The 25,235-nt window shown below is 41.0% G+C and overlaps 1 protein-coding gene across 1 annotated transcript in view; it reads left to right on the top strand.

The window, feature by feature from the left end:
* Window positions 1–25,235, top strand: part of LOC115221800 — a 45,759-nt gene that overhangs the window by 19,959 nt on the left and 565 nt on the right. Inside the window, exons 9-18 of the mRNA XM_036510936.1 lie at window positions 1,952–2,031; window positions 2,947–3,063; window positions 4,320–4,368; window positions 5,810–5,939; window positions 9,428–9,556; window positions 10,172–10,240; window positions 12,201–12,279; window positions 18,608–18,705; window positions 19,627–19,755; window positions 22,335–25,235. The exon at window positions 22,335–25,235 is cut by the window's right edge and continues 565 nt beyond it. Of these exons, the coding sequence (XP_036366829.1) occupies window positions 1,952–2,031; window positions 2,947–3,063; window positions 4,320–4,368; window positions 5,810–5,939; window positions 9,428–9,556; window positions 10,172–10,240; window positions 12,201–12,279; window positions 18,608–18,705; window positions 19,627–19,755; window positions 22,335–24,971 (3,517 nt within the window). The 3' untranslated portion in view covers window positions 24,972–25,235. The remainder of the gene's footprint in view (window positions 1–1,951; window positions 2,032–2,946; window positions 3,064–4,319; window positions 4,369–5,809; window positions 5,940–9,427; window positions 9,557–10,171; window positions 10,241–12,200; window positions 12,280–18,607; window positions 18,706–19,626; window positions 19,756–22,334) is intronic.

The raw sequence follows: 25,235 nt of genomic DNA, 5'->3' as shown, positions 1-25,235 counted from the left end.
GATGGTGTTAGTTGAAGGCTACCAAACCTACCACACACAGACAACTTCAGCTTTGTATATATATATATATATATGTATATATATGTATATATATGTGTGTGTGTGTATACGTATGTCTTTTCAGTTTTTGCTTCTCCTTTTGTAGTGTTGTAAGCTATGCTCTTCGCTTCCTATGGCGCATAGTCACTAGCATAGCTAGAGTGTGTGCCGCCCGGCGCAGCCCTTTCGTTTGCCTCCCCTGTACCCCACAAAAAAGATATATTGCCTCTAGCAATAACCTATGGCAGGATGAAAAGTGCCACCTGGGTCGGACTGCCTCTACTGCTCTCCCACCCCTAGCTACGCTAGTGAGCATTGACCATCGATGACTTTTCGACTCTGGACTGTATTTTCTTCCCTCATGTTGGGATCCCTGTTTTTCCAGTTTTGCCTCAGTATCCCACCTGTACCTACTTTCTCTGCCTTCTCTGTGGGTTTCAGGTCAGTACTTGATATGAAGCGCAGGATGCTAGTTTATTTTGCTGTATCGCATCATATGTTTCTTTGAGCAAAGGCCTTCTTCTCCCAGTTCATGCTACTTTGAATTCCCATCAATGCTTCTTTAATTTTACTTTTTTCATAGGTAGGACCATTGCCTTCTGCAAACCCATTTTTATATCTGAGAAGAGGTGGTTTATATTAGTTTGGCTTCTACCCTTTGAACTGCTCAGTAGCTTATACTCCGCTGATATAACTCTCATGGTCACTGTGGCACCCAAGACACCACACCATAACAAGGACTGGACCTTGTGATACATTGAGTAAAAGGTATGGCTGGATGGTTAGGAGATTCACTTCAAAACCATCTGATCCCAAGTTCAATTCCACTGTGTAGCATCTTGGGAAAATGTCTTTTTTCGTAGCTTCGGGTCGGGTTAAACATTGTCAGTGAACTTAGACAGACGGAAACTGTGTGGAAGTCTGTCAAATGGACTGTATCTTGTAGCTGAAAGACCCAGCCTTGTCAGACTGTCATACACTGACTCTACTTGAAAATTACTTTAATGGTGTACTGTCCATGGAATACTCAGCCCCTTTGTACATAAATTTAGGGAGTAGGTCATCTAGTTGATAGAACAACTGACACTAACTGGTCGAAATCGAACAAATGACATTAATTGGTCGAAATCGAACAACTGACGTTAATTAGTCAAAGTCGAACAACAGATGTTAATTAGTTGAAATTCATTGTCATCTCGGTTTATATTAATCTTGTCATCCCCATTGTTATCGTTGACCCCAACTTAGGCCTGATCAAGCAAACATTTATAATCAAAGATATCCCTACAGCGACTCTCTTATCATTTCCAGTTTACTTTTTTTTTCTTTTTCATAAGACACCAAGTTGGAATTCGTTGCAGAATTAGACCGAGAGCCAGTCCTGATTTGATTAGACTTGAAGTGCCAAAAATACTGGCAAAGCATACCTAAAATGGTTCTTAAGTGACATGAATAGATTCAGTTAGGTTTAGTGAACATTTCTGCGAAGTAATTGACGCTGGAGCAGAAAGTCTACTTAATTTCTAATTAAGTGTCTAATTAAAACTTCTTAATTTGTCTTTCCATACCCGTTTTCTTTTTCTTAAGTTTTCATTTAAATATCACTTGTGTCTAAAGAGTAATATTCAATGTGATTCATTACTGGAGCTTAAAGTCTTATTAAATTAGTTATTTACGCAAGTTGATTATCTCATAATTAATTAATCGATACCTAAGCATACCTAAGAATCACGTTTCATGGTATTAGGACCATTTGTACACATATTGTGCCCTGCGAGTATTTCGGAGCTCCAAGTCTAATCAAATCAGGACTGGCTCCTTCATTAAATTTGCTACCATTTTTGGCAGGTATAACGTCCGCGTAGAATCCTTACACTGATTAAATTAAAATAGTTGTAATCTTATTTTGCAGTTTAGCTGAGCTTTTTCACCTGATGTCAACTGGAAGAGACCCTGAACAAATCAACAGAAGAGACAGGCAAATATCCAATTGTAAGTATCTTTACATACCGGTTTCTTTTCTCTAACCAATATTCACTATACTGTTTCATTGTTATATGTGATGTGTTGACACTTGTCTTACATGTAAACATATAACATGACTGTGTGGTAAGAAGTTTACTTCCAAACCACATGGTTCCGGGTTCAGTCCCACTACATGGCACCTTGATTAGAGTCTTCTACTCTAGCTCCAAGCCGAATTGTGATTGGATTTGATAGATGGAAACTGAAAGAAACCTGTCCCACATATATTTATATAGTTCAAATTTATAGAAAACAAAAGACGAACATAGGTGAGACAAAGCAGGTGTATTAGTTTCAGATTCGGAAAGCGTAGAAAAGTTTTTTTTGATGTTTCGAGCCTACGCTCTTCGACAGAAAGCAATGAGAGCATAATATATATATATATATATATATATATATATATATATAAAGTTAATCCAAACAAGAAAACAAAAAAACACAACAACGCGAGGACGTGGAACAAATATAGTATTATTGGACGCTCAGGAAAGAAGGAAAGAAGGAGGGTTTAACGTTTCGAGTGGAGCTCTTTGTTGGAAACATAGGAGAAGGAAAGATCCCGAGAAGGGAAGACAGAGGGAAAAAAAATCACCGGTGGTACTCACGAGGTCACATATATATATATATATACTTATGCATAAATACAAACAAACACACACACACACATAAACACACACACACACACACACACACACACACACATATACATACATGTATACTCGTGAAATATTCATATACACTCATTATCTAATTTTTCTATCTTCGATCGCATTGTTTACATTGAGAGATATTCGCATACGAACCATCGTAACTTTCTGTGCAGGCTCTAAATTCTACAGAATATCCACAGAGATAACTTTAAAACAATGCTATTTATTTCAGCACCAATCAACTGCTCGGATTACCTCATGTCGGAACTTTCAAGTATGGAATTGTTACGGGAACGGTTAGACTTTCTTCGCTTCAAGCTAAGACTACTGGCAGAAATGTTTGAAACAGGTTCGTATGTGGCCTTCACGACTCACTGTTACTGTTGTTGTTGTTGTTATTGTTGTTATAGTTATTTACAATTATTGTTTTCTTATAGGATCTCCACCGTTCATGCATCTGTATATGTTTGTAAGTGTGTATGTACGTATGTATGTATGTATATCTATGTATGTATGTATATATGTATGTATGTATGTATGTATGTATGTATGTATATCTATGTATTTATGTATGTATGTATTTATGTATGTATGTATATATGTATGTATATCTATGTATTTATGTATGTATGTATATCTATGTATTTATGTATGTATGTATGTATGTATGTATGGCTTCTGTGCCAGTGGAACATAAAAAGCACCATCTGAACGTGGCCGATGCCAGCGCCGCCTTGGCTGGCTTCCGTGCCGGTGGCACGTTAAAAGCACCAACCGATCGTGGCCGATGCTAGACCCCCTTGGCACCTGTGCAGGTGGCACATAAAAAGCACCCACTACACTCGCGGAATGGTTGGCGTTAGGAAGGGCATCCAGCTGTAGAAACACTGCCAGATCAGACTGGAGCCTGGTGCAGCGTCCTGGATTACCAGACCCCCGGTCGAACCGTCCAACCCGTGCTAGCTCGGAAAACGGACGTTAAACGATGATGATGATGTATGTATGTATTTATGTATGTATGTATGTATGTGTGTGTATGTATGTATATCTATGTATATATGTATGTATGTATGTATGTATGTATGTATGTATGTATGTATGTATGTATGTCATTATTCAGTTTATTTCAAGATTTCTTGCCAATTGAGAAAGAACCGGTTTCTAACCTAGATCCAAGGTTCCTTCACTGGAATTTCAACATCAACAACAGGGTATTTTTGTGTGTATGTATGTATGTATGTGTATGTATATGTGTCTGCATGCATGTCAATATACATTTGTGTGGGTATATATGTGTTTGTGTGTGTGTGTGTGTGTGTTACCATGCATGGGTTTGTCAACAATAAGGCGGCGAGTTTGCGAAATCATCAGTACTTAGAGCAAAAATACTCATGTCACTCCGTCTCTTCAGGTTCAAATCCCACCCTGATCATCATTGCTATTTATCCTTTCGACGTCGCTAAAATATACTACCAGTCATATCCCAGGGTCGATTATATTGATTCATCGCTTGTCCTCAAAGGTGTTGTTCGTGTTCCTCAATTAAAAACAAATTATTATATCAATCACATTCGACTATTTTACGATTGATCCTTTCTTTTCCAGACCAACGCCTGCGAGCCGTCCACGCAGCATGTGATGAATTATACAACAGGTATGAGACTAAATAACATTTCTTCTAAACCGTTTTTGGTCTATATTTAAAGAAAACGATTGAGAAACTATAAGAACTGTCTCATTTCTAAAGAGAGGGTATTTGCTTGGTGACTGCGCGCGGTCTAGTGGTTAGAGCGTCGCGTTCACGGTTGCAGAATCGTGGTTTCGACCCACAAAGTCGTGTTCTTTTTCTTTCTTTTTTTTTCTTCTACTTGTTTCAGTCATTTGACTGCGGCCATGCTGGAGCACCGCCTTTAGTCGAGCAAATCGACCCCGGGACTTATTCTTTGTAAGCCCAGTACTTATTCTATCGGCCTCTTTTGCCGAACCGCTAAGTGACGGGGACGTAAACACACCAGCATCGGTTGTCAAGCAATGCTAGGGGGACAAACACAGACACACAAACACACACACACACACAAATATATACATATATACGACAGGCTTCTTTCAGTTTCCGTCTACCAAATTCATTCACAAGGCATTGGTCGACCCGGGGCTATAGCAGAAGACACTTGCCCAAGATGCCGTGCAGTGGGACTGAACCCGGAACCATGTGGTTGGTTAGCAAGCTACTTACCACACAGCCACTCCTGCGCCTGTTCGTGAGCAAAACATTTCGTTTCACATTGCTACAGTCCCGTTCCACTCAGCTCTAAATGGTTGTCCCCTGCGACGGACGGGTGCCTCGTTTAGCGGGTATGTTGTGATCTTGTTTACTTATGCATCTTTGAAATCAGGTAACCGGACCTATGAGTCCTCAGTCTCGGGACAGTAATATCCAGTGGACTTACAATTAGTATGTCTCACAGAGTTCGGTACCCACGAACGGACCAAGGGACCAACAATTCGCATGCTCCACCAATCAACGCATTGTGTCCGTGGTCGAAAACACTAAACTTTCATAGGATAAGTCTAGCTAGGAGTATGTATGTACAGGGACAACAAAATATTTAATCAGTTTCAATTACTCGTTTATTCTTTTACTTGTTTTAGTCATTTGACTGCGGCCATGCTGGAGCACCGCCTTTAGTCAAGCAAATCAACCCCAGGACATATTCTTTGTAAGCCGAGTACTTATTCTATCGGACTCTTTTGCGGAACCGCTAAGTTACGGGGATGTAAACACATCAACATCAGTTGTCAAGCGATGTTGGGAGGACAAACACAGACACACACACAGATATATACATATATACGACAGGCTTCTTTCAGTTTTCATCTACCAAATCCACTCACAAGACTTTGGTCGGCCCGAGGCTATAGCAGAAGACAACCCAAACCCCAACAAAAAACCTACCAGTAAATAAAATGCGTTTGAGTGATTTCAGTAGATCTTTCAAAATTCTTGTTTATTTTAGAAATGTTACTGAAATTCTTGGAGCTGTTTATTCTTGCATTTGTATTAACCATTCGTCTATTCCCATTGTCTGTTTCAGTTTACCATTGAAGAATCTTCTGAGTGCCATTGTAAGCGTTGGAAACTATCTCAACCGAGGTTCTTGTCTCGGTCAAGCAAACGGCTTCCTGTTAGACATTCTTCCAAATCTCAAAGACATTTTCGCAAAAGTAAGTCAGAAATAAAAGACCTTTCATCTTTTATCATTTATCTTTTGTCATTTACTTATTTACTTGTTTCAGTCATTGGACTGCGGCCATGCTGGAGTAACCGTCTTAAAGTGTTTAGCTGAAGAAATCCCTTCTTGTTCTTATTAATTAGTAGCCAGGTACATTTTTTTTATCGGGGCCATTTACCGAACCACTAAGTTACGAGCATGTAAACAAATCTACACCTATTTCTTTACTACCCACAAGGGGCTAAACATAGAGGGGACAAACAAGGACTGACAAACGGATTAAGTCGATTATATCGACCCCAGTGCGTAACTGGTACTTATTTAATCAACCTCGAGAAGATGAAAGGCAAAGTCGACCTCGGCGGAATTTGAACTCGGAACATAACGACAGACGAAAAACGGCTACGCATTTCGCCCGGCGCACTAACGTTTCTGCCAGCTCGCCGCCATCAACACCGGTTATCAAGCGGTGGTGTGGGGGGAAACACACACACACACACACACAGACACACACACATACACACACACACAGAGTAAATAAGAATAAAATGAATTGAAATTTCAGGGTATCCCTACACGTGTTTCCATAAGAAGTTTATTCTAAATACTTATTGGATAACTTATGCAAATTCGTACTTACACGAACCACCAAACTTTCTTCGCCAAATATATTCCAGCTGACACCTCGCCAAATATTTTAGCGACGTATGACACTTCCATGACGGAAGCAAAATTCTACAGCAAAACTTTACGAAGCAAGAATTCAATATCATCATCATCATCATCATCATCATTTAGCGTCCGTTTTCCATGCTAGCATGGGTTGGACGGTTCAACTGGGGTCTGGGAAGCCAGGAGGCTGCACCAGGCTCCAGTCTTATCTGGCAATGTTTCTACAGCTGGATGCCCTTCCTAACGCCAACCACTCCGTGAGTGTAGTGGGTGCTTTTTACGTGCCACCTGCACAGGTGTCAGACAGAGCTGGCAAACGGCCATGAACGGATGGTGCTTTTACGTGTCACCGGTACGGGGGCCAGGCGAGAGGTGAAGATATTTATGTCGGCGATCAATCAAACCTCATCATTTCACGAGTAACCAAACTAGCGTATGTATTTCTTATAAGGGGATCGGTTAGACTTTCTAATTCCTTTCGTGTCTCATGAAGCCATTAAATCCGCATCTGGAAACCTCTTCAACAAGACTTTGGTCCGAGTAAGATTATTTTACAGAGGCCCAGCGAGTTGCCTATGTACGATGGCCATTTGTTCTGGAGTGTCTTGCCCCCACATCTCCGTCTGCTGTTTAATCTTTTTTTTTTTTTTTACTTGTTTTCAGTCATTTGACCGCGGCCATGCTGCAGCACCACCTTTGATCGAGCAACTCGACCCCGGGACTTATTCTTTGTAAGCCCAGTACTTATTCTATCGGTCTCTTTTGCCGAACCGCTAAGTGACGGGGACATAAACACACCCGCATCGGTTGTCAAGCAATGCTAGGGGGACAAACACAGACACACAAACACACACGCACATATATATATATACATATATACGATGAGCTTCTTTCAGTTTCCGTCTACCAAATCTACGCACAAGGCATTGGTCGGCCCGGGGCTATAGTAGAAGACACTTGCCCAAGGTGCCACGCAGTGGGACTGAACCCGGAACCATGTGGTTGGTAAGCAAGCTACTTACCACACAGCCACTCCGTTTTTTTTTTCTTTGTGATTAAATTGTGATTCCATCTTTATGCAAATAAAACGTGCATCGTCTCCCATCTGTGTGAATTTGGCGTACACATCTTTTAATTGACTGATGTTGGGTTGTCAGATAAATTCATTCGTATTTTTTTTTCCCCACACATCTTAATCCTTTCTGATGTTATTTGAATTAACGCGAAAAATATTTCTTTATTTCTTTAATTTTGCTTAATTGTTTTCTTTTATCGTTCTGTTTATCGTTTTTGAAATTTGGATAAATTTCTACCCCTTTTCAATGATGATAGAATACCAAGTAAGAAAAAAAGAAACAAAACAAAATCAACAAAAAAAACAAACAAACATAGGCGCAGGAGTGGCTGTGTGGTAAGTAGCTTGCTAACCAACCACATGGTTCCGGGTTCAGTCCCACTGCGTGGCATCTTGGGCAAGTGTCTTCTGCTATAGCCCCGGGCCAACCAGTGCCTTGTGAGTGGATTTGGTAGACGGAAACTGAAAGAAGCCTGTGGAATATATGTGTGTATATATATACATAGGCGCAGGAGTGGCTGTGTGGTAAGTAGCTTGCTAACCAACCACATGGTTCCGGGTTCAGTCCCACTGCGTGGCATCTTGGGCAAGTGTCTTCTGCTATAGCCCCGGGCCGACCAATGCCTTGTGAGTGGATTTGGTAGATGGAAACTGAAAGAAGCCTGTCGTATATATATATATATATATATATGTATATATATATATATATATATATGTGTGTATGTGTGTTTGTTCCCCTAGCATTGCTTGACAACCGATGCTGGTGTGTATACGTCCCCGTCACTTAGCGGTTCAGCAAAAGAGACCGATAGAATAAGTACTGGGCTTACAAAGAATAAGTCCCGGGGGTCGATTCGCTCGACTAAAGGCGGTGCTCCAGCATGGCCGCAGTCAAATGACTGAATCAAGTAAAAGAGTAAACAAACAAAAGAAAAGCAACAAATTTATGTAACAACACCATAAAAAAAGTTCCCACTTTCGCTTTTAAAGACAATTGGATCAAAAATGAGGAATTTCTCATTGGAAACTTATCCAAGTTATAGCCGGATTTAAATATTATTAAGATCTCTAATTATTTCTATGATATTTAAATAATATTTATATACTACATACATACCAAAAAAAGAAATTAGTATATTTACCCTGAGTTACAACTAAGTATAAAAATCAACCACCACAGACCCCCAATACTCAATTTATAAAATATATATTATGATATACTCTTTACTCTTTTACTTGTTTCAGTCATTTGACTGCGGCCATGCTGGAGCACCGCCTTTAGTCGAGCAAATCGACCCCGGGACTTATTCTTTGTAAGCCCAGTACTTATTCTTTCGGTCTCTTTTGCCGAACCGCTAAGTTACGGGGACGTAAACACACCAGCATCGGTTGTCAAGCAATGCTAGGGGGACAAACACAGACACACACACACACACACACATACATATATATATATACATATATACGACAGGCTTCTTTCAGTTTCCGTCTACCAAATCCACTCACAAGGCATTGGTCGGCCCGGGGCTATAGCAGAAGACACTTTCCCAAGATGCCACGCAGTGGGACTGAACCTGGAACCATGTGGTTGGTTAGCAAGCTACTTACCACACAGCCACAAGTTGTTGATTTAAATATAATATTTAAATGAATTGTTTGGAAAACAACCATACTCTTTATACTAATAAAACTAAATACTACTTATTTTGGTCTGTTTTTTTCTTTTTCTGCAGTTTAACAAAAGAAATTTATTAGAACACATAATAATGGTCTACTGCCAGACGTACGAAAACACACCTGATTTCTATTCAATGAAAGCATTTCCATTTCCCAACCCAGCTATGCTTCGGCAGGCATCTCAGGTAAGTTCCTACCCTCATATCCATTCTGTTCATTATCATCATCATCATCATCATCATTTAACGTCCGTTTTCCATGCTGGACATTCAATGAAGATGGTAATGATGATGATGATGATGATGATGACGGTGGTGGACGGCTTGACAAAAGCTGGTAAGGCCAGGGACCACACCAGGGTCCTTAGTCTGTTTTGGCTTGGCTTCTACAGCGAGATGCCCTTCCTAACGCCAACCACTTTACAGAGTACTGGATACGTTTACGTGGCACCAACAACAGTGACTTTTTATGTAGCCCCAGGACCAGTGCTTTTTATGTGGCCCCAGGACCAGTGCTTTTTATGTGGCACTATCTATCTATAGGGCAAACGAAAAAATTTCTAATGCCAAATATGCTAAAAATCGCACGTGTCTTGAATGGGCATCACTGACGAAAGGAGGGTTCTTTTTGAACTAACCCTGAAATCAGTCCAATATGGCAATAATGGAATTTTTTAGAAATTTCTGTCGGCCTTTTTTCGAGTAGCGTGCATACTATGTGCATTTAGTGTGCGTATTTGCATGTATGTGTGTATGTTTTTATTGTTTCTATATTTGTATGTATGTGTTTTCTGCCTTCAGGTATCTTTCGATGATATGACAAAAAGTCTTTATTCATGGAAAAACGAACTCATTAACATGCGCAACAAGGTATGTGTCTTTCTCTCCATTCTAATTACTCGTTACCTTATACTTACAATGCATCTACGTAGCATCTTAGTTAGTTAGTTAGTTAATTTTTTGGCTCAAAAAGCAAAAAGCAAGGCCATGTAGGGGGACATGGAGTTATGTGCAGGGTGGTGTTCATGTAAAGAGTTCAGGCCTTTTGTGGTCAAGGGAGACTTTGAACCAAGCGGTCGTCGGCATCTTCACTATCTCGTCCGGCAGCTTATTCCACGGATCCGCAACCCGGACGGAGAAAGCCCCTCTCCTTCGATTGAGATGAAATCATCGCAGATAGAGCTTTTCGGAATGACCCCGCAGCCGACGCTCTGGAGCAGGAGTGAAGAACAGCTCTTTCGAGAGGTTACACTTTCCGCTTATGATGTTGTGAGCAAGAATGAGATCACAACGGCATCGTTTTTCTAGACAATAAAGGTCGAGCGTCTTCAGCCTTTCTTTATAAGACAAATGCTTGAGACCAAGAACCATGCGGGTAGCCAGCTTCTGGACTCTTTCGAGATGATGTATGTCTTTGAAGAGATAAGGAGAAGAGGCTTGAATCCCGTACTCCAATATGGGTCTCACCAGCGTGACATAGAGCGGTAGGAATATGGCTGCTGTGAGCATTCCGAATGACCGTCGAATCAAGAACAGAACTCCGCGTGCTGTTGGCAACATGGACGCACTGGGCCGAAGGCGAAAAGGAGGAATCCACCAAGATACCCAGGTCCTTTACCTGATCGGTCCTCTCCAGCAGCTGACGACCCGGCTCGAAATCAAGTTGAGTTGCAGGAGGAGAGCCAACAGGCAGATGACAGCACTTTGACACGTTCAGACACGGGTCCCATTCGTTTCTAAAATGTTACTGCATCCACGTTGTTCGTCAATATGCTACAAACTACCCAGATTGTACCCAATATGTGTTTTTACAGAGAGTCTGCTTACAGTGCAATTAGAACGTGTCCGAAGCGTATCTACTTTGCATATTCATGTGACTGACAATAAACCATCAACAATCTGTTGACCAATATGAATGCATGTTTCTTAATGTCCTGTTCACCGTGTACAAGGGACATCATACAACGAAAGCATCTCTCACTTGAAGATTATCATCATGTTAGCTCCAGTTCCCGCAAAGCGTTGCATTCTTAAGATATTTCCTTCCATTATCCTTACCAAATAATTCCTACCTATGCCTAGTTCTCTCTCTCTCTCTCTCTATTTCTGTCTCTGTCTGTCTATCTATCTATCTATCTGTATGTCTGTCTGTCCGTCTGTCTATCTATCTATCTATCTTTCGTATGTCTGTCTATCTATATGTCTATCTATCTATCTGTCTGTCTGTCTGTCTATCTTTCTGTATGTCTGTCTATCTATCTATCTATCTGTCTGTCTATCTATCTTTCTGTCTATCTGTCTGTCTGTCTGCCTGTCTGTCCGTCTGTCTTACTCTCTTTCCTTCTCTCCCTCTCCCTCTCTCTCTTTTTCTCTCTTTCCCTGTGTCTCTGTCTGTTTCTCTCTCTGTCTCTGTCTATCTGTCTCTCTCTCTCTCCCTCTCCCTCTCTGTGTCTGTGTCTCTGTCTCTCTGGAAGAGAAAGCCTATAACCAAAACAATACCGCTTTCTTTCTTTCTTCTCTCTCTCTCTCGAATAAATGACAAAGGCTTGAAACTTCCCTTTTCTTCATTGCAATTTAATTTCCAGAATTCTTTCATGAACTATCCTTTGAACTAATTACGACATATTTCATCAATTTAGCCCCTCTTGACACATTCACTTATATCCATCCCATATGGGTCTTCCTCTCCAGTAATTGGTTTATAAAATTTCAACTCGAACAGCAACGGTTTCAATTTCAACGTTTAACATGGGGGATGATGGGTCTCAAAGAACATCAAAATTACCCTTGAACTCATGAATATAAACCCTTCTTGTTTCTCTCTTCACAGATTCACTCTGGATTACAAAGCAACAGCTCTAAGCAAGTGGAAAATTTCCAGGCGGCTGTAGAACGTTTTCTTATGGCTGGTAAGCTTGTTTAACCCTTTAGTGTTCAGATTACTCTGTTAAATGTAATACTTTTTCACTCAAATTGTTTTGAATTAATCATGCATTATCTCATAGCTTTGAGGTTTCAATGATGTGAATATTTATTTTTTGAATGTCAATGTAGGTTAGGTTTGAGGGGCCAGTTTGATTATAAAATATCTCTCTCTATATAAATGGCAGTTTGTCTGTCTGCGTGTCTGTGTGTCTGTTAGGTTGTACCCTCACCCTGACCACGGCTTTCAACCGATTCTGATGAAACTTGACACACACATAGCCCAATGTCATAATTCAAAACTAACGCAGCGAAAATTTTGAAAAGTTCCCCCAGTTCTGAAAAAAATCGATAAATTCGACATGGGGTCGAGAATCAGAAACACAAATCACAGACTGTCTAGGGGACGCAACTCGACCTTTTTAACTAAAAAAAAATTTACCATAATTTTTTTGCCATTTTTTGGCTATAACTCTCTGAAAATGCTTTATAGTTATTTCCCTTACAAACCGGAGCAACGCCGGGCGATACTGCTAGTGTAGAATATATTGGGCCGGATTTGGCCAGTTTAAACACTAAAGGGTTAAAATATATAGATTCTATTCAATTTTTTTTAATCATTCACCGTACTACACCAAGACAAAGTCTTCAGCAGTGACTAAACTGATTAAATCCTTTTCATTAAACTTTTATTTTACTTATTTATTAGTTCGAAACCAATCATTTTATTGGTGACAAAATGGCAAAATCTTAAACCATTATTGTTTCTCTATTCAAAATACTACCTTTATTATAAAATACTAGCAGTATCGCCTGGCGTTGCTCGGGTTTGTAAGGGAAATAACTATATAAGCATTTTTAGAGAGTTATAGCCAAAAAATAGCAAAAAAATGCATTAAAAATGGAAAAAATATGATGGTAAATTTTTTTTTTAATCGTTGACTCATCATAGACATTTTTAGAGAGTTACTTCCCTTATATTTAAAAAATATGCATTAAAATGGAAAAAAATTATGGTAAATTATTTTTAAAATCGTAGACTCATCGTAGACGCGCACTAATACCCAGAAGGGCTCGATATGAATCATGACTATAAGATACCCGGTTTTGGCTAAACTGCACCGCAAAATGTGGGAGTAGTTAGGAATCTAAATCGGAGTAGACAGACACACAACCTTACTTTTATATATAAAGATATTAAATTTAAACATTATATGATGTCAACAATATTCAATTTAAGTACAAAGAATATTCGAAAAAAAGGAAAAAATATCATCATCGTCATTATTATCATTTAGCGTCTGCTTTCCATGCTAGCATGGGTTGGACGGTTCAACTGGGGTCTGGGAAGCCAGAAGGCTGCACCAGGCCAGTCTGAGCTGGCAATGTTTCTACGGCTGGATGCCCTTCCTAACGCCAACCGCTGCAAGAGTGTTGTGGGTGCCAGACGAGGCTGGCAAACGGCCACGATTGGATGGTGATTTTACGTGCCACCGGCACAGAGGCCAGGCAAGGCTGGCAACGGACACGTTCGGATGGTTCTCTTAATTTTACTTTCATTTTCGGGAAAACAGTTGTTATCTTAGGCGCTTCTGTGGGAAGATTATTGAAGTTACGGTTGTCTTTCTCAGTGAAGGCTTATCTTGTATCTTCTACTTGTTTCAGTCATTAAACTGCGGCCATGCTGGGGTCTTGAAGAATTTTTAGTCGAACAAAATGACTCCAGTACTTATATTTTTAAGATTGGTATTTATTCTATTGGCCTCTTTTACCAGACCGCTAAGTTACGGGGAATGTAAACACATAAACACCAGCTGTCAAGCAGTGGTAGGGGGCAAACACAGACATAAAGATACACACACACATGTATCATCATCATCATTTAGCGTCCGTTTTCCATGCTAGCATGGGTTGGACGGTTCTACTGGGGTCTGTGAAGCCAGAAGGCTTCATCAGGCCCAGTCAAATCTGGCAGTGTTTCTACAGCTGGATGCCCTTCCTAACGCCAACCACTCCGTGAGTGTAGTGGGTGCTTTTTACGTGCCACCTGCACTGGTGCCAGACAGAGCTGGCAAACGGCCACGAACGGATGGTGCTTTTATGTGCCACCGGCACGAGGGCCAGACGAGGCTGGCAACGGACACGAAACGGGGCGGTGCTGGCAACGGTCGCGAAACGGAAAGTTCTCTTACATGCCACCGGCACTGGTAACACATCTGCAATTTCCATTGATCGATTTCGATGATCCTCACTTGCCTCAATGGGTCTTCACAAGCAGAGAGTTTCGACATGCCACCGGCACTGGTAGCACATCCGCAATTTCCATTGATTGATTTCGATTCTGATCCTCACTTGCCTCAACACGTCTTCACAAGTAGAGTTTTGTGTCCCAAGAAGGGAAGGTATGCATACGTAGGCTGGCTCCATCCCATGTAGAAGGCCACGGGTTGTGGACTCACTTGTCCTGCCGGGTCTTCTCGCGCACAGCACACTTCCAGAGGTCTCGGTCTCTAGTCATTTCCTCAGTGAGACCTAAAGTTCGAAGGTCGTGCTTCACCACCTCGTCCCAGGTTTTCCTGGGTCTGCCTCTTCCACAGGTTCCCTCAACCGCTAGGGTGTGGCACTTTTTCACACAACTATCTTCATCCATTCTCGCCACATGACCATACCAGCGCAAACGTCTCTCTTGTACACCACAACTGATGCTTCTTAGGTCCAGCTTTTCTCTCAAGGTACTTACACTCTGCCGAGTGTGAGTACCAGCATTACACATCCATCGGAGCATACTGGCTTCATTTCTAGCGAGCTTACGCATATCCTCAGCAGTCACGGCCCATGTTTCACTTCCATGTAGCATGGCTGTTCGTACACACGCATCATACAGTCTGCCTTTCACTCTGTGCGAGAGGCCTTTTGTCACCAGCAGAGGTAAGAGCTCTCTGAACTTTGCCCAAGCTATTCTTACTCTAGCAGTTACACTTTCAGCACACCCACCCCCGCTGCTGACTTGGTCACCTAGGTAACGGAAACTATCAACTATTTCTAGTTTTTCTCCCTGGAAAGTGACGGAAGTTGGTCTCAGAGCATTTTCAGTGTTTATTGTTCCTGAGCATCTGCCACATACAAAAACCATCTTCCTAGTTAGCCTTCCTTTGACATTGCTGCATCTCTTATGTGTCCATAGCTTACACTTGGTGCATCTTATAGAGTTTCTACCTACACTTTTCTACAGATCGAGCAGGGCCATCTACCTGAAGTGTTTTGTGATTTGTCTACCTTCCTACTGATTACGACTTTGGTTTTAGCTAGATTGACTCTGAGGCCCTTCGATTCTAATCCTTGTTTCCACACCTGAAACTTCTCCTCCAGTTCTGATAGCGCGCTCAGCAATTAGAGCAAGGTCATCAGCATAGAGGAGCTCCAAGGGCATCCTGTCTTGAATTCCTCCGTTATTGCCTGGAGGACTATGATAAATAGGAGGGGGCTGAGTACTGAGCCTTGGTGGACCCCTACCTCTACCCGGATTCTTCACTGTACTCATTTCCAACCCTCACCCTACTAGCGGCGTCCCTATACATGGCCCGCACAGCTCTCACTAACCATTCATCTATCCCTAGTTTTCTCATTGCCCACCAGATAAGGATCGGGGGACCCTGTCGAAGGCTTTCTCCATGTCAACAAAAGCCAGGTACAGGGGCTTATCTTTGGCTAGGTATTTCTCCTGCAGCTGCCTTACCAGGAATATAGCATCAGTAGTACTTTTCCCTGGCACAAACCCAAACTGCATCTCATCTAAACTAACTCTCTCTCTAATTAGTTGGGCTATGACCCTCTCCGTAACCTTCATCACCTGGTCCAACAGCTTGATACCTCTGTAGTTATTTGTATCTAGGGCATCACCTTTACCTTTGTAGCAGTTGACTATTATACTGCTACACCAGTCATGGGTATGACCCCTTTGTGTATCACCTGATTAACTATATGGGTGACTAGGCTATAGCCGACACTACCAGACATTTTGAGCATCTCTGCAGTGATTCCTGATGGGCCTGGGGCTTTCCCTGTCTTCATGCTTCTAATTGCCTTAGCTACCACAGAACTATCAACTCGGATAGCTGGTCCCTCTGTTGGGTCAACATTCGGCAGACTCTCTTTATCCCATTCATTTTCTTCATTCAGCAACCTTTCATAGTGGCATCTCCAAACCTCTCTCTTCGCATCCTCATTTAGCGCAAGTGAACCATCTTCCATGCGAACACACTTCTCTCCTACCACATCACGATTCTCTCTCAAACACTGTCTTGCAACACGAAACACCTCCAGTCTTTGGTCCTCACGGCGCAGAACATTGGCAAATTTTTCTTATCTGCTTCCCCTCTGGCTAAATAAACCTGTCTCCTAGCTCTCTTTTTTGGCAGTCTGATACAATTCCCTGCTACCCCCATTTTTCCAGACCTTCCAAGCCTGTCTCTTTTCTCTAATAGCCCTGTCTACAATATTGTTCCACCACCACGTTATTCTAGGTCGAGAGGGGACTTTGCACCAGCCACAGATCTGGTCAGTGGCTCTCAGCAGGTTGTCCCTTAGAAACGTCCAGCTGTCTTCTACCCCCTGTGATGCTCTATTCCCTTCTACTTCGTCAGAGGCTTCAAGTAATATGTCCCTAATCTCTCTGTCCATTTGCAGGATCTTTAAGCTTCCAGATCCTTCTTCTCCATATTTGTCGTCTTCTGGTTGTCCTCCTAGTCCTGATCCTAAAGTCACTAACTACCAGTCTATGTTGTGGGGTACATTCTTCACCTGGGAAGGTTTTGGCATTTATAAGCAGCCATCTCTCCCTTTGCCTTGTAAGGATGTAGTCAATTTGGCTGGTATGTTGGCCCGATTGGTAAGTGACTAGGTGGCTGGTAGGTTTCCTGAAGTTAGTGTTGCAAATCATAAGATTATTTGCATCGCAGAACTCCAGCAGCCTGGTTCCCTCCTCGTTGCGGGAGCCATAGCCATAGCCTCCATGTACGCCATGGAAGCCCCCAGCATGTCGTCCAACGTGACCATTGAAGTCACCAGCCACAAAGATAAGGTCTCTGTCGTTCGTCAATGAGGTAGTCTGCAGTAGAGTGTCATAGAATCGGTCTTTCTGTCCATCGGGTAGCCCCGACTGAGGAGCATAGGCTGATATAATGGTTGCTAAACTATGATGAAGCACTAATCTAATCTTAAGTATTCTGTCACTTACTCTGATTACCTCAATTACTCTATCTACCCATTTCTCAGCGATAAGTATACCCACGCCACCAACCCCGTCAGTGTTCCCTGCCAGAAAATCTTGTACCTGCGTTCCTTGCCTGTGAGGAACCTAGCTGATCCTCCTCTCCACCTTATTTCTTGCATGCAACATATATCCACACATCTCCGTTCAAGCATCTCGACTATCTCACCAGACCTACCTTTCAGAGTGCAACGTTGAGGGTGCCAACCTGAGGGTGTGGAAGGCATGGGCTCTAGAGACCCTGGGACGGTGGACAGTAGCTTCGTGTACCTGAAAAGAAAGCTCGCATTTGGCAGAATTCATGTGCAAGAAATGAAGTAGTAAAGTAGCCTTCAGTAACAACCTGCATAACACTAGCCTTTCATATTTTGCACTGTATGAACATTACCTTACATAGGTCGAGACTAGGGGTAGGGAGGGGTATGGATGGTGAGAGCATTTGCAGTCTTCATGGGAAGCAACCCCGGAATGGAAGAGAATAGGAACTTCCGGCATGCGTGGGTGTGGGGGTGGGAGGGCGGGTGCACCGTAGCTGAGTAAATGGGTTTGTATGAATCGGGAGACAATACTAAACGAAAAATTGAAAAATCAGAGTGGCTATGAACCTGGAGACAAGTCTAAACGAAACGATTGGCTTCTTTCAGTTTCCGTCCACTCACAAGGCTTTGGTTGGCTCAGAGCTTATTCTTTGTAAGCCTAGTACTTATTCTATCGATCTCTTTTGCCGAACCACTAAGTTAGCTGCTGACTTAGGCTGATACACCTTGGCACCGGTGTCATCATAGATGTTGCTGTGAGAACGAAAATAACCGGAACAGAAACCCAAGACAGTTCCGCCAATCCATCACCCTTGTTTAGTACTACTTTGTCGATCCAGAAAAGAAAAGAAAAGGAAAGAGAAGGCAAGATTGACATACCGGTCGGGTTTTACCTCAGAACCTCAAGAGGGAAGGGCCATAAATTCTGCCAGACTATTTGATAACGATATTTCCAACACAAAGTCTAATTTCCTTAATCTGTCTACATTATTATTTAATTCCTTTCAGCTCTGGAGACTTTGGACGAGCAGAAGAAGTTCCTGCAAGATACCAAAAGCTATACTTCGAAAACACAGATTTATTTCTCCTTTGAAAATAATAGCAAAGTATGTATTCTTAAAATGGTTATTGTTGGTGCTGCAGCTGTTTGGCTACCAATTTTCAATTTCTCCAATTCCTGCTTGAATTAATTTCATATTCGGTGTAATGACATGGTTTTATATGCTAATCACTGCTTTGAAATTCATTTTCGCAATAAATCTGTAAATAAAGAGTTATTAACTTTTAAAGTTTGAAAATTTGGGGTAATTTTAGCTAATCGTAAGCCACAGATACATTCATGCCTGTTTCCATAGTAACAAGTCAAATATGAAAACACTTTTGTCTGTGACTGTAAGGAATGTATTCTATGCACATGTATCGACAAATATATTCTACTCGAAACCATTAGTTGGTGCTGCATTCGGCTGCTTTCATGATTTTAGGAGGGAAGCACTCCATTGGTTACGACGACGAGGGTTCCAGTTGATCCGAACAATGGAACAGCCTGCTCGTGAAATTAACGTGCAAGTGGCTGAGCACTCCACAGACACGTGTACCCTTAACGTAGTACTCGGGGATATTCAGCGTGACACAGAGTGTGACAAGGCCGGCCCTTTGAAATACAGGTACAACAGAAACAGGAAGTAAGAGTGAGAGAAAGTTGTGGTGAAAGAGTACAGCAGGGATCACCACCACCCCTACTGCCAGAGCCTCGTGGAGCTTTAGGTGTTTTCGCTCAATAAACACTCACAACGCCGGGTCTGGGAATCGAAACCACGATCCTATGACCGCGAGTCCGCTGCCCTAATCACTGGGCCATTGCGCTTCCACTGTTTTGATGATAATCAAGTGGTGGTTGTCGTCATTGAAGCTCTTGCTGCTTTTACACCTCTTCCCTCATCTCTCTGTCTCTCGCTCTGTCTCCTTCTCCTTCTCTGGAATAATTTATTAACTCTCCCTTTTTAATTTTTATCCATTTGTTTCAGGAATCGACCCAGCTCTTCTTCTCGTTGTGGGTCCAGTTCTTGCAAGACTGCAAGCATTACTGGAAAATTGCTCACCAACGATTGGCCGAGGAAAGATTTCGTCAGGACATGAATCAAAAGATTAAACTGGTAAGTCGGACAACACAACGAGAATGACTTTATGCAGCCGATTAACTTGCTAGAAATAATAGCCAAACCTTTCTTACTTTCTACTCTTACAGTCATATGAAAGAACGGAAAAGGATACATGTCTTGCTAACATTTATATATATATGTATGTATGTATGTACATATGTATATATATATATTATATATATATATATATTATATATATATATATATATATATATATATATACTGTGCAGGTGGCACATAAAAAGCACCCACTACACTCGCAGAGTGGTTGGTGTTAGGAAGGGCATCCAGCCGTAGAAACTCTGCCAGATCAGACTGGAGCCTGGAGCAGCCCCTGGCTTCCCAGACCCTGGTCGAACCATCCAACCCGTGCTAGCGCGGAAACGGACGTTAAACGATGATGATGATGATGATGATATATATATATATATAATTTGAGGAAATATTATTCATAACTTACAGGGAAAAATTCAATTTAGAAATACTAAATCAAATTTCACAAAATATAATATATATATATATAAAAATTAGAAAAAAACACCTTTTATCAATTCAAAATGAACAATTAAATTACACCATCTAGAAAATTGCATATAATAGAAATATAAAAAATAAAATAACAGTAATATACCGATGATTAAGTAAATTGCAAAATAATAATTATTATTATTATTGTTATTTTTATTTTTTATATTTCTGTCATATGTAATTTTCTAGATGGTGTAATTTAATTGTTCATTTTGAATTGATAAAAGGTGGGTTTTTTTTTCTAATTTACATATATATATATCCATATAAGAGGGGATGACCACTAAGTGGACATCCATTATGCTAGAAGTAGACCTCCTATGGTCTTACCACTAAGAAAGGATTGTTCGCAAGAAAATTTTGCAAACGCGCCAGAACGTAAATGGGCAAGACAAATGAAAAGATATGAAATATAAATTTTCCTGAGAACAATCCTTTCTTAGTGGTAAGACCATAGGGAGGGGGGGGTCTACTTCTAGCATAATGGATGTCCACTTACAGGTCATCTCTCTTATATGGATGTAATATATTTTTTCTGAATCTTCAGATTTTTCTATATGCTAGGCCACTGGTTTTAAATTGATATTAATCAAATTAATATCCAATTTTTCATCCTTATTATTTTAAATATATATACATACATATAATCAAAAATAAGCAACAAGAATGAATCCAGTAATTTAGTACAATTGTTTCATACTACAACATTTTATTAAAAGCTGTAAATATTACAGCAGATTTAAGATGCCGAGTAATCTTTAGCTAATTTTATATAGGTTTTCTAATAATATAAAGTTTTCAAATCAATTAATAACATCTTAGGGAAGGTAAATATACAGATAAAGATGTAAATATGAATCTTAGGAACTTTTCTTGAGAACAATCCTTTCTTTGTGGTAAAACTATGGAGGGTATCTACTTCTAGCATAATGAATGTCCACTTACAGGTCATCCCTCTTATATGGATGTAATATAATTTTTCTGAATCTTCAGATTTTTCTATATACTAGGCCACTGGTTTTAAATTGATATTAATCAAATTTACCGGATTCATTCTTGTTGCTTATTTTTGATTATAATCACCCAGCATATTTTTATGGGTAACACCATAAAAAATTCTGGTGCATCTAAATTCATTTGAATCTAAATTGTTGCTGAACCTATACATACATATATATATATATATCTCTCTCTATATAAACGGCAGTTTGTCTGTGCGTGTTTCTGTGTGTCTGTTTGCTTGTACCCTCACCCTGACCACGGCTTTCAACCGATTCTGATGAAACTTGACACACACATAGCCCAATGTCGTAATTCAAAACTAACGCAGCGAAAATTTTGAAAAGTTCCCCCAGTTCTGAAAAAAAATCGATAAATTCGACATGGGGTCAAGAATCAGAAACACAAACTGTCTAGGGGACGCAACTCCACCTTTTTTTACTCTCAAAAAAAATTTACCATCATTTTTTTCCATTTTTTTGCTATTTTTTGGCTATAACTCTCTAAAAATGCTTTATAGTTATTTCCCTTACAAACCTGAGCAACGCCGGGCGATACTGCTAGTATATATATATATATACACACACAACAAATTTTAGTACTATGTGAAGTATGGGAAGAATGAATTTGTTTCATAAAATAGTTAGCCTTCTGGTTACAGGGTGTGGGCAAATTAATTGACAGTAATATATATCTTTCAGCACCGGCTGCAGCAGCTGTAGTAGTAGTAGTAGTAGTAGTAGTAGTAGTAGTAGCAGCAGTAGTAGAAGTAGTAGCAGTAGAAGCAGCAGCAGTAGTAGTGGTAGTAATGGTGGAGGTAGTGGCAGTAGTAGTAGTAGCAGCAGTAGTAGTAGTAGTAGTAGTGGTAGTAATGGTGATGGTAGTAGTGGCAGTAGCAATAGTAGTAGTAGTAGTGGCAGCAGTAGTAGTAGTAGTGGTGGCAGCAGCATAGTAGTAGTAGTAGTAGTAGTGGCAGCAGCAGTAGTGGTGGTGGTAGTAGTAGTAGTAGTAGTAGTAGTTGTAATTTATATTCTGTCTATTTGCAGATCAGCGGCAACAGACTGACCAGAGCTGCGCAATTCCACGGTGGTCCAGATTTGCCGCCAAGAATTCGCAAACCGAAAGAGAAGTTAGAAAACCCGCCGTCCATCCCACCCAAGAACTGGGAAGACAGCGTCGAAGAAGCGTGCCCCTCCTCTGATAACGCACCCAACAGATTTCACAATTTACCCCCGAAGCTAAGCAAAGCAGACAGGCGGGGCCACCCCCATCAACACACACATACTAATCCTTCTGCAATACACCTAAAAACTTTCAGAAGTAGGGATGATTTACACGAAATCCCTACTCAGTCCCCACCAAAACCCTTAACATCGCGTCCACCAAATACGTCCGATATTCATAAACCAAAACCAATGAACCCTCTTCCTAATAGTTTCGAGAGTAGCCCTTCAAGGGTTGGAGGTAACCAGCTTGTAGCAAATGGTGTTGTGCATAACTATATAAATCAAAGCCCATTTGGATCATCGCATGCTCTCCATATGAATGCTGCACCCACAGAAGTCATCAATGATAACCTCAAAGAGGCTTATTCTTCTCAAGTAATGTCACCAATGTCCACAGCAGAGGTTCCGTCAGCTAATACTGAGCCTTTTCTTAAAAGGTCAACACAGCATTTGTTTAAATCGTGGTTGAAACGAGAGCAAACAAAACCAAACTCGACTGAGCACACCCAGGCAAACACAAAACTCAATGCAGACAAAACAAAAATGATGGCATTTAAATCCGTACCACCTACCCAATCAGGCCACACAGGTGAGGAAACTGTGCGAGCCCCTAAAATTTACACGAAATGTCGGGATTCTAAAACATTATCGACTGGGCCAGTCCAGACTTCAGCTAATCAGGAACAAGTTCAAACAAACCCAAATTTTACAACTATTTCATCAAAATCAAACCCCCAGCAAGCTTTACCAAACCAGAAACATCCGCCTTCACATCAAGATCATCTTTATCAGTCGCACCCAGTTTCGAATCACTCAACAAAAACTGTTCCCTCAAAAGAAATTAATCTACGATATGAAGGTAACTCACTGACGAACAACCATACGTTTCCTGTAGAATCTAAGATTGAAAACTGTGTGAAGTCACCCCTCAACGGACCACTGGTCCATCATCAGTCTAGTTCATTAACACATAAAAGCTGTCCAGATCCTGTTAGGAAGGCTAGAAACGAGGGGAAAATTAATCTGAACTACCAGAATGAGAATGAACTCGTTTCTTCTACAAAACAGTTTGCAGACACTCATGAAACACTCAATTCCAGTAGACCCAGTGACCGAACTTTGATATCAGTCGATAAAGATATCAATAGTTATGAAAATCCCCATTTAGATTTGTACGGTGTCGATAACCAGGTGCCCGCGAATTGGTTGAAATGTGCTCCTGCCCCAAGTAAATCTTTGCCCCCCTACACAACTGCTAGCAACCAGCAACTGCATTCTCAACACCACCATCATCATCAGCAGCAACAGCAACAACAGCAGCAGCAACAGCAGCAACAACAACAGCAGCAGCAGAAAAAGAGTCAAGACTCTCGGATGAACGTCGGTAACGGTGGACAGTCATTCGGTATTGGAAGTTATGCTCAAGAACTCCAAAGTAAGAGTCGAAAATACTTCACAACAAACAACAATCATTTATCGACGGTTAATAACATAAGTGGCATCACTGTTTCGAAAAATACTCAAAGTAAGAACTGGATTAGCTCACTAACTCATTCAAAAGTACCTCTGATGAGTACCGTATCGTCTAATGGCCAGTATCGAAGTTCAAGCGCTTACAATTACTCTCAAATGATGACGCGAGATGGTAGTAACCCAACGAGGGACATTCATCCGGATGAAAGTAGCCGAACGAGAGATATCGATCCAAATGAAAAGGCGTCAAGGCAGCGAACACCTAACGAGAAAATTCCTCTCACTGCTCCATCAATAAGTTCACTCATCGAACGATTTGAAAAAGCTAAGGACACATGCGAAATCGCAACATCTTCCAGGTCAAACGAACCTGTTTCTGATGCAAAGCAAGTAATGTCTGTCCCACCAGTTGCTTCATCTCGGAGAAACCTCTTCCCGTCAACAACTGCCATTTCAAAACCGACAACATCGACACCAATACCAACAACAACGACAACAACAATACCAATATCGCTTCCGTTAAAGTTGGCAGATTATTATGACAATGCTAGCAGTGAAGAGGAGGAGTATGCTTTGCGACTTAACCACCACAACGACCCCAATTTTATTTCTGCTGTTGAACCATCACATAATTATCCTACCATACACCAATACGCTGACAGTTATGACAGGTTTAATAAACGGGCAAGCACGTTTCCGGAATCGGCGACACACAACGTAAAGATTAACAAAATGGCGTCCCAAAACAAGTTGGACATGATAGCCAACAACATCACTAATAACGCTTATCTACAGACAGAATACCAACCGAATGAATTTGAATCTTTCAATAACGTATACAATCACCAATTGAGAGAAACCTCACAAAACTCTTACTTCTCGGACAAAGTTAATGGCTTGCAAATAAATGGTTATCCTTCGACATCAGAACCTAGCAAAAGAATTGTTCATGCCCACGAGAACATGGCATATATGGCTGTTTAACCCAACCATTACGCATTGAGATTACTGTCAAATGTGAGGCTTGTTTATTCACAAGGTTTTGAATTAATCACACATTATCTTGTAATGTCAAGATTTCGATGGTGTAATTGTTCATTTTTGGAATGATATTGTAGGTTAAGTGTGAGAAGTCAGATCTAGCCAGTTTGAATATAAAAAGATATGGCCAGTTTAAACACCAAAGGATTAAATTGTTATGTCTGGTGAGGATTTAATTACAACAGATTTGAACTCAATATAACAACA

Source organism: Octopus sinensis, linkage group LG18 (assembly GCF_006345805.1).
Source record: "Octopus sinensis linkage group LG18, ASM634580v1, whole genome shotgun sequence".
Taxonomy (NCBI): Eukaryota; Metazoa; Mollusca; class Cephalopoda; order Octopoda; family Octopodidae; genus Octopus; species Octopus sinensis.
The sequence above is the reverse complement of the archived record's forward strand: the minus strand, read 5'-3'. Positions and strand labels throughout refer to the sequence as shown.